At 35.2% G+C, this 10,134-nt stretch overlaps 1 protein-coding gene across 1 annotated transcript in view; it reads left to right on the top strand.

Annotated features, from left to right (window-relative positions):
• The first annotated feature begins 438 nt into the window (after positions 1 to 438).
• The window catches only part of DDHD2 (DDHD domain containing 2), a 31,645-nt gene continuing 21,949 nt past the window's right edge, over positions 439 to 10,134 (top strand). The window contains exons 1-6 of the mRNA XM_006900291.1: positions 439 to 660; positions 1,326 to 1,516; positions 2,244 to 2,333; positions 2,963 to 3,083; positions 6,446 to 6,535; positions 7,452 to 7,587. Of these exons, the coding sequence (XP_006900353.1) occupies positions 441 to 660; positions 1,326 to 1,516; positions 2,244 to 2,333; positions 2,963 to 3,083; positions 6,446 to 6,535; positions 7,452 to 7,587 (848 nt within the window). The 5' untranslated portion in view covers positions 439 to 440. The remainder of the gene's footprint in view (positions 661 to 1,325; positions 1,517 to 2,243; positions 2,334 to 2,962; positions 3,084 to 6,445; positions 6,536 to 7,451; positions 7,588 to 10,134) is intronic.

The raw sequence follows: 10,134 nt of genomic DNA, 5'->3' as shown, positions 1-10,134 counted from the left end.
AAGTTGGTGCACTGACTTGGTTGAAGTAAATTCTAGCTTTGGCAGTAGGTGTAGATTGAAAATTGGAATAAAATACTGTGTTGCAACCAAGTTTTGACCTTGTGATCCTGTGTTTATAACATTAACTATAGACACTTGGTCGTTTTCTGAGATAATTGAGAGCTCATTGCTAGACTGTCTGGCTAGAAGTTTAAAATTCCCTTAAAAATCCAGCTCTTAATTTATGTTCTGTTTTATTTTCAATTGTGTAGCTTCCTAGGTTGTTGGTTTGTTGTTTTTCACAGAAATGATTAAGATGTGCTAATTACCATCATATTTTTGCATAGGAAACTTTCTGACACAAAAACTATGTGTATTACTTGTGTCAGAACACAGTATTCTTTTACTAGGAAAAGAATTTTCCTGATAGTTTTCCTTTAACTTGTCTTTTAGAGCGAGAAATGTCAACAGTGGAATCACACCAGGAACAATTGTCCCAGTCAGATCCATCTCCATCACCAAACTCATGCAGTTCCTTTGAGCTGATAGACATGGATGCTGCCAGTTTGTATGAACCAGTTTCTCCTCATTGGTTTTACTGTAAAATAATAGATTCTAAGGAAACATGGATTCCTTTCAACTCTGAAGATTCACAACAGCTGGAAGAGGCATATGGATCTGGTAGGGTTGAGATAGACAAGTGATCTCTCTCAAACTGTAATTTGTTCTTATAGTCAGTGCTATTAAAAATCAATTCTAAGTTTTTCCAGTTATCTCCTGTAGTTTGTATAAAAGCTTTATATTTCTTCTCTGTTTTGAAAACAATACCTTTTGTAATTTCTGCATATTTATCTAATATTTCTTATGTTGTAGTTTATGTTTCAGATCTGGTTTTTATTTATAATGAGTATTGTATATGGGGGAGATCTTGGTAAACAGAAAATGAGTTTGTCAACTTGTTAATTACTTCTTTTATGATACATAAAACTATTCCACTGTCTTTTATGTGTCTTTTATGACACATAAAACTTTACCACTATAGTTTCATGATGGTTATGAGTCCCTCAAGCAAAAAAAATTCAGAAAGATACTACTATTCTTCCTCAGAGGAACAACAAAACACTGTTTTGGTAATGTATTGAATACATCATTAAAACTAAGAATGGATTTCATAGTTTGTAAAGTGGTTCATGAAAAAAATAAAAGTTAAATTGCGTTTTATTTAATGTTTAGTCAGAAAATTTGTTCAGTCAGTGTTTTATAACATTGTTTAGAACCTAACTCAGAATTATATCTTGTGGGCTTTAAATATGTACTACTTTTCCCTTTCTCATTTTTTTTTATAGGGAAAGATTGTAATGGGAGAGTTGTCCCCACTGATGGGGGCAGGTATGATGTTCATTTGGGGGAGAGGATGCGATATGCTGTATATTGGGATGAGGTAGCATCTGAAGTAAGACGGTGTACATGGTTTTATAAGGGGGACAAAGATAATAAATATGTACCCTATTCGGAGAGCTTCAGCCAAGTGTTAGAGGTATGTACTGCTACGTTATAGTATAAAACCTATCTTTTGAATAATTTTTACTCATTATTCTTTATGTTTTTGGGTATTTTCCTCTACTTGTGATTTACATTGTGACTCTTAGAGGCAGAGTTTTGTTTTTATATCTGTATCACAGAATGTACCATTTCTTTTTGCAAATTTGTTTTAGGACAAAGTACCAAGTTGTTTGGGTATTTCCTCCCCAGATTTTAAATCCTACAGATATTATAGTTGCCTTTTATCCCTAGTAGCAATCATTATTGCTGTTTAAAAACCTGTGGTTCAAGTTTTTAAAATGTTTTCATGCTGTGAAAATGGAAGTTTGCTTTCTTTAGACTGAAGTAGGATATGCTTTTTTTTAAAAATTTTTTTTTATTTGAGAGAGAGAGAGAGTGTGTGTGTGTGTGTGTGTGTGTGTGTGTACGTGTGTGTGTGTGTGTACTGTCAGATCAGATCTGACTGGTACAGGAGGAGATTGTTTCTCCTTCTCCAGCAGAGCTTCTGGTGGATTTGAACCGTGCACCTCTGGGATTGCAGTACACCTTCTTGCCACTAGGCCACCAGAGCTCGCTGGGATATGCTTTTTTTATTATTATTATTAAATATTATTAGTTTTAATGGGGATATGCTTTTTAATTTAGCAGTATTATAGCGAATAAACTCAGATGTAATAGAAGATCTTTGGGGAAATTAATAAAACATAACATTTTCTTTTAAGGAGACTTACATGCTTGCTGTAACTTTGGATGAATGGAAAAAGAAACTGGAGTCTCCCAACAGAGAAATCATTATTTTACACAATCCAAAGGTAAAAGCAAATGAAAACATGTCTTTAATGTCAGGAGGAAAGTTTAATTGCACTGTTTAGGAAAACAAAAGTTTCAAACTTGTTCATTCCAGTTTGACTCCTGCTGAGAAACTCAGTTTTTTTAACTTTGTTTAGGAATCACCTGGGGATCTTGCTTAAATGTTCATTCTGATTCAGTGTGTTTGGGGTGTAAAAGCAGGAGATTGAACCAGAATAATCAAATTTGAAGTCCTTTGGTAAAGTTAGTATCTTTTTTCCCTGGGGATTCTAGTTGGGATAACCTTTGACAAATTTTATATTACATTTGCAGTTATGAAACTTAAAAAAACTTGTAGTCATTACTATTATTTCTCTTAGTTTTAATGAAATAATTTTTTTAAAAAAATAATTGTATATAAAAATTATATAAGGAAAATCACTGACACATTATGTCATTTTATCTTTCATATGTAAGACATTGCTGGGAGAGATGTATTTTCAGAGTTCTCATTTCAATCTACAAGTTTCATATCAAAACTCTATATGTATGTATTATGTTTTGAAAGATTTACTCTTACCAACTTCAGGAGCTATATAATGAGATGACTTAATTGGAGATGTCTTTATGGCTCTGATCTTATCTGTTTAAGCTCATGGTGCATTACCAGCCAGTGGCAGGATCTGATGAGTGGGGTGCAACACCCACTGAGCAGGGTCGACCAAGAACAGTGAAGAGAGGTGTTGAGAACATTTCTGTCGACATTCATTGTGGTAATTTTAATAATTTATTTTAACTTCCAATATACTTATTTTGTTGCTGTTTATTCCATAAATTGTACTCTTTTTCTGTGGAGTTTGATTTCTTCAAAGTTTAAAAATACCTACCTTTATTTGTGGATTTAATCACAATCTTTAGTCATATGAACTTATTCTGGGGTGGTTTTTCCTCTTTTTTATTATTTTTTTTTGTTTGTACCATCAAATCGGATCTGACAGGTACAAGAGATTGCCCCTCCTCCTGCAGAACATCTGGTGGATTTGAACCATGTTCCTCTGGGATTGCAGTGTAGCCTCTTGCCACTAGGCCACCAAAGCTCCCCGTATGGGCTTATTCTGCATGAGAATTAGTATTACTTCATCTACTAAGAATCTTAATAGATGTAAAATCTTTTAAATGTTGTTTACTCTATAGGTAGGAAGCCTTGGTGGCATAGTCTGTAGGAAATTATCTTGCTAAATGGGACAATCTCTTCTCATAAAGATTTACAACCTCAGAAACTTGATGGAAGCATGCTATGAGTAGTGATCACCTTGATGACAGTAAGTTTTGAGTTTAAAAACATAGAGTAGAGAGGATAAAATTTGTCATTAAATATACATGAGCGATTTAGTCCTGAAACTAACTAGTTTTAAAAAGTGTGATTTCATCTGATGAATTAGAAATTTATTCCTTGTAACCCTTGCCCTAGAAGACTTTCAACTAAGCAAGACTTTTTCAGTAAGAGCTTTATGCTTATTCATTTCTGTATAGCTAGGTCATTTATGATTAGTTTCATAATATACTTATCTGGATTATAAAATTCCTTTTATCTTACAGGAGAGATGATTTGGTAGTTTTCTTGGACAAAGTCTTAGATTAGACTTACTAATATTTAAAAATGTGATGGTTTAAAATCCTAGGCTTCAAAACCATACCAGTGATTATTGAGACAGTTGATAAAAAAAGTGAGATAACCCTAAAGAAACCATAACTGCCACCGAGGCAAATATATGCACACCGGTGTTTATTGCGGTTTTGTTTACAATAGCAAAGAGTTGGAAATAACCTAAGTGCCCCTCAACAAACAAATGGATAGAGAAGCTCTGGTACATTCACACAATGGAATACTACACTGCATTGAAAAACAAGGAACTCATGCAATATTATTCAAAACGGGTGAGCCTGGAGGACATTATGCTGAGTGAAGTATCTGTCACAAAAAGACAAATACTGCATAGTGCCATTGTTGTAGAATGGGACTGACATCAGGGTTGGGATGAGACAGAAAAATTGGATAAATTATGCATACTACATTGAAACAGATGAGGGAGAGAACAGTTTAAAAGAAATACATGATTGGGTATTATGGTTATGACAGGACTCCAGAATGAAGGTTGCATAGTGGAGTGTACCCAGGGGGTGTGTGCAGGGGAAGGATCGTATACCAATGATGGAATTTTTCTTTTACTTTTCAAGGAGAGGAGGGAACTGGGGTGTTTGGGGGGCAGGGAGAAAAGTGCAACAATGAATGAATGGAAATCCAAAATCTCTGTAAATGTTCATTAAATTTTTTTTTTAAAGTGGGATATTAAAGGACTATTAAATTTCCAGAATTCAATAAGCAGACTTTGATATGTAAAAGTATATTCTAAGTTAACTCATGTTAAATTATTAAATGAGTAAAGAGACATGATATATGCAACCTGCTTGCTTATGGTTCAGAAGAATAAATGTGTATATGCATGTTCTGTATTAATGCTATTCTCCATATCACTAGAATCTACTTTTTAATATGATTTCTACATAACCATAGGAATCATGTGAGGATTTTGTTAAAGTTTAGATTCTTATTTAGTATATCTGGGGTAGAAATACAGGTTCTCTGCAAGGGGAACTGATTTGAAACCCTAATATATGCATACACAGAAATAATAGAGAATAATAGGGCAAATATGGCAATATTTTTAAAAAATGGGTATACAAAGTACATGGATATTTTGATACCTTTTTCCTTATAATATTTTAAAAACTTTTTGTGTGTGTACTGTCAGATCTGACTGGTACAGTAGGAGACTGTTCCTCCTTCTCTAACAGAGCATCTTGTGGATTCGAACTGTGCGCCTCTGGGATTGCAGTGCAGTTTCTTGCCACCAGGCCACAAGAGCTCGCCAATACCTTTTTCAACTTTTATCTATAAACTCAGTTATTTCTGAGTGAAGGAAAACATTTTTTACAGATTTTTGTGAAAATTTTTCACAGACTAAGTAAAAGAATGTTTTTGTCTTTTTTTACAAAGTAGCTAAATATAGGACTGTGTTACAGTTAATTTTTTAACTTTCCACTGTCAGTTATCTAGTGCTAGGGTAACAAATACCATGGATAGGTGAATTTAACAAATAGAAATTGGTTTTCTCACAGTTCAGAAGGATACTCTTCTTGTGTATCATCAAGTCATAACTACTCATAGCTGACCATCTAGCAGGTTCAGAGGCAGTAAATTATATAGGAGGAGAGTGCCCATCTTTCTGTTGAGGAAACTGATGGATTTGAACTGCATGCCTTACCACCAAACTACCAGGACTTCATTTGGGATGCTGTTATTGTTGTTATGTCCCGTCACATTGCCTGTGACTCATAGCAGCCCTGTGTACAGCAGCTCTGATGCCTGCGTTGTCCTGAGCCAGTCTCACTGACTCTGATTGATCCTATCATTCCATCTCATCCATTGTTGTTGTTTTCTCTCCTGCCCTGCCTCTCCACACTTCCAAGTATGATATCCTTCTTCAAAGACATCTTTGGCCACCTGCCCCAAATATATGAGATGGAATTTCGAAAGCTAGCATCCAAGGAGAAACTTGGTTTCACCTTCTCCAACACAGACCTATTTGTTTTCTTGGTGGTCCATGGTATGGTCAAGACTCCAGCATCACAACTCAAAGCATCAGTTCTTCTTCTGTCATTCTTAGTCGTTGTCCTGCTCTCTGATGCATAGCATGGAATTGTAAAAGACCATGGCCTGGATCAGGTGCCTTAGTCAGGGAAGGCTTTTTCCTCTGTTGGCTCCAGGGGACAGTCTTCACATTACGTGGTATATCTCTTTCCTATCTCTCTTTGTTAGTTTTTGAGTAATCTCTCTTATATCTCAAAAGAGATTGACTCAGAATATAGCCTGAGTTAATTGTGTCTCTTTAACATACAAAGGCAGCTGACCCTAAATGGGATTTTAACTAAAAACAGATTTACGGCACATATTTTTGGGGGACAAAATTTAATTCAGACAGCTATATTTATTATAACTTATTCATTGTGAATGTTTGCTTTTATATTACATGCCCAATTAATAGAATACTTTTTCATTTCATTTCATTTACAGGGGAACCTTTACAAATAGATCATTTGGTTTTTGTGGTCCATGGGATCGGACCAGCTTGTGATCTCCGCTTTCGAAGCATTGTTCAGTGTGGTAGGTTTGTGAAGCATGTAAAATTAGATTGTGTAAGGGGAGTATTAATCAGTGTTTCTGTTAGCTGAGATTAAAGTTTTATTTTTAGTCTCTTGTCTTAGCCACATAATAAGATTGGAGAGCTAAAGACAGGTGGCAAGGTAATAAAGCTTCCCAGCTTAGACCGAAAGTGCTAGTAAATTCCCAGCGCTAATAGTTTATACGCTTAATTACTTATACTTGATTTAAAAAGCCCTTAATCCCTATACATTTTTTTAAAGAGTTGTAAGTCTAACCACTTTAAACGTAGGGGGAAACGAGAATACTGTTGTAAACCTGTTAATAGTCTGATTGGAAGATCATTCATATAATTTGACTTTGAAAGGCTGATGTTAGGTGCCATAAAGTCTTGATACTATTTCAGTGTCTAATTAATTGTCTCAATTAGGATTTTTATTTTACTGGATAATGGTCCTAAGCATAAATTAGAATTATATTCTGGAACATTCAGATTGACAGCATAGGAATTTCAAACAATTTGTCTGGGGTGTTGTTTTTTGTTTTGTTTTGTTTTTACTTCTTAATTAAAAATATTGGATGTATGTCATTTATATCAACCAGAGGCAGAAACTTGAATAGGAGGCCAGCTAATAGGTTTTCATTTAAAAAAAATCTCTTTAATTGATAAAATTCCATAATATGGGAAATTTTGATATTACCTTTTGTTTTGATGAAATACTTTATATGTTACTATCTTACTCTCTGTTAAAGAAGTTATTTCCTCTTGGTACTGACAGTTTTTCCTGAATAGCATTTTGTTGTTTTTTATAGTACACTCTAAGGAAATGTAGAGCATAATTTCATTAATTGTCTGATACTAATTCTATCAATTCATTGCTTCATCATTGATGCAGAGTTAATTTTTTTTAAATTTTAGTTAATGATTTTCGCAATGTTTCCTTGAACCTGCTTCAGACACATTTTAAGAAAGCCCAGGAAAATCAACAGATTGGGAGAGTAGAATTTCTTCCTGTCAACTGGCACAGTCCCTTACATTCTACTGGTGTGGATGTGTGAGTAATACTTTCTGCCTTTGAATTGTTAACTGTGGTTGTAATTAACATTCATTAATATGCTTGCAGATATTTTTGGTTTCAGCAGCTAAAAGTTTAGTTCAGCAAAAAATCTTTTTATGCTTCTGTGTCTTTTTCTGTAGTTAATGTTATTAACTGCTGACCACGTCTTTGGTTTAACAAGCTCTCTTTAGAGATAAAAAGCTGTCTGTGTCTTTCACTGCTATGTCTTATTTTGTTGTTACTTTTATGACTGTATTAATAATATATGTCCAAAGTAGGTAAAATGGGAATGAAATCCCCAACCATTGAATTATTAGGACTGATAACTTGAAAGCTAATTGGTATATTAACTTTGACATGCTAGCTTTCCTAAAAGCTCAGTAGTTTAGTTTTATGATCATGTCAGAGAAGATTGTGTGATAATAAGGAGCTCTAGCTATAGATTCTCAAGAGAGAAGTGATGTACTCATAAAATAGTTCTAGAATAGAAGCAGAAGATAAGTTATTTCTCTGGAAGTATTTTCTTTTTCTCAGTGTAGTATACCCATGTGAATGATGTGCAAACATAATAGGAGGAAATGGAAAAAAAGTTTTAAGACAAAGTTCTGCCATAGGACACCTGTATATTCCAGAGTTGAATTTCAGCTTTATTTACCCTCATTCAGTAGTCTGAAAAGTTACTTTTGACAGTAATTGTGTAATAACAGTGTCAGCCAGCTCCTAGTGACCTTATAGGGTCCTATAGGATTTCTGAGGCCATAAATCTCTAGGAGAAAAAAACTGCTTCATTTTTTTCCATAGAAATTGCTGATATATTTGAAAAACCAACCTTTAAGTTAGCACTACCAGAGTTCATTTTGAGTTTTGATGTATTCTAGTAATCATAATATCACACTTGAATATGTGGTTTGCTCTTGAGCAGTTTGCATGCTATAGTTGTGGCCCATCTGCTCAGGTTCTGATTTGCATCATGGGCTATTCCTGTGATGGGTGGGGACCATTGTGGCCTATTCCCATGATGAGTGAGAACCATTGCCTGTTTCTGCCTAGGCCCCATGGAGTCAGGGCCCCGTGGAGCTAGATGCTAGGAAAATGACGGTTGGGGTTCCGGCATAAATGCTCTGGACCCATAGGGGCCCCAGGTGGCAAGTCAGACCTATCTCATCCTAATGCGGAATGCACATCCCTTTTGTGCCTGTGGTTCTCATGCTCACCCTACGGTATCTACATCGGCCAAAGAGTTGCATATCCTGAGCTAAGTGGACGGCCAGTTGGAGGGCATGGTGGTGTGCATGGCTGTGGTCCACTGGTCTCACCTGCTTGAGTGGCCTCTCCCGCTTAGGTTGTACAGATGACCTCCTAGACTAGGCCCCTTTACCCTGGCAAGTGTTGTTTCTAGGGTAGAAAAAGTTTTTCTTATAGTGGAGAAAGTGGTTTATAGAACAGGGAAGGAATCCTACTTTTGAAACTCAAGGGTAGACTGCTGGAGGATCTCTTGCTGATAACCAAACCCCTCAGTCAGCAGGCACCAAGACAATGACTTAATATTAAATCAGTAAGGGAAAAAAAAGGCAGTAAAAGTTATCAACATGTAAAAAAAAATCAGTGTAGTGTACATGAGAAAACAAAACCATTATTTGCCTAAAACGATGGTAACTAGCATTTTTACTATCCTGATCCTGGAAATGGACTTCTATTCTTTTGGTTTCAGTTCTTAGTAGTCTGTGATTTGAACCTTATGGAGTGTCCCCTTATCATGTTGCTTTTACTACAAAAGCCCTCCATATTCACCATTGAGATGATGTCGTGGAGGTTACTGAGGTCACTGCCTTTATTTAAACCACAGAAGCTGTTGAATTTTTGAGGAATCTTTTTGAGAATTTTGAGGAAACTTTCATTGGAAATTAATGTAGACATATCGGCCTAGAGTGCTACAAATGAGTTCTATTTCCTTTTGGGATCTGGCAGTCTTAACTAACTATTCTGCTTTCTGAAATTCAGTGTTGAGAAAGAAAAGCTTAATCCCTTTATTATTTGATTTGTGAATAAAACAAAAATCTTAATGAGAATTCTAGGAAAAGCCTGTTGTATCATTCTTTTTCTAAACATTTTATTATAAAGAATTTTGAGTATACAAAAGTATGTGTAATATGTGCCTGTGGATACATATATATACACATACAGGTACATATATATGTATAAATGATCTTCATGAGTTTAAAAAAATATGCAGCAATAACACCATTATAATACTTAAAAAAAATTCTAAATGTCATCTGTACTCAGCTCTTAAAATTTCCAATTGTCTAAGAATGGGAGTCCCAGAGCACTTAATTTTGGTTATGTGAAACTTATTCGTTGTCACCGACCACCCGACCACGGTCGTGACAAGAAACTCGAGGGGTTTCTTGGTGAAGAGCAGGTGAGGGACGAAGTCGGCGAAAATGAGAGTCTGCACACCAGGATGATGTAGAGAGCTCTAGTTTATTATCTTAAAAGCTTGCTTTTTATACATTTAAACTTGTTAAACTTGACTTATAGCCA

The sequence above is a fragment of the Elephantulus edwardii genome, unplaced genomic scaffold, assembly GCF_000299155.1.
Source record: "Elephantulus edwardii isolate Elephantulus edwardi_28Jun2011 unplaced genomic scaffold, EleEdw1.0 scaffold00279, whole genome shotgun sequence".
Classification (NCBI taxonomy): Eukaryota; Metazoa; Chordata; class Mammalia; order Macroscelidea; family Macroscelididae; genus Elephantulus; species Elephantulus edwardii.
The sequence above is the reverse complement of the archived record's forward strand: the minus strand, read 5'-3'. Positions and strand labels throughout refer to the sequence as shown.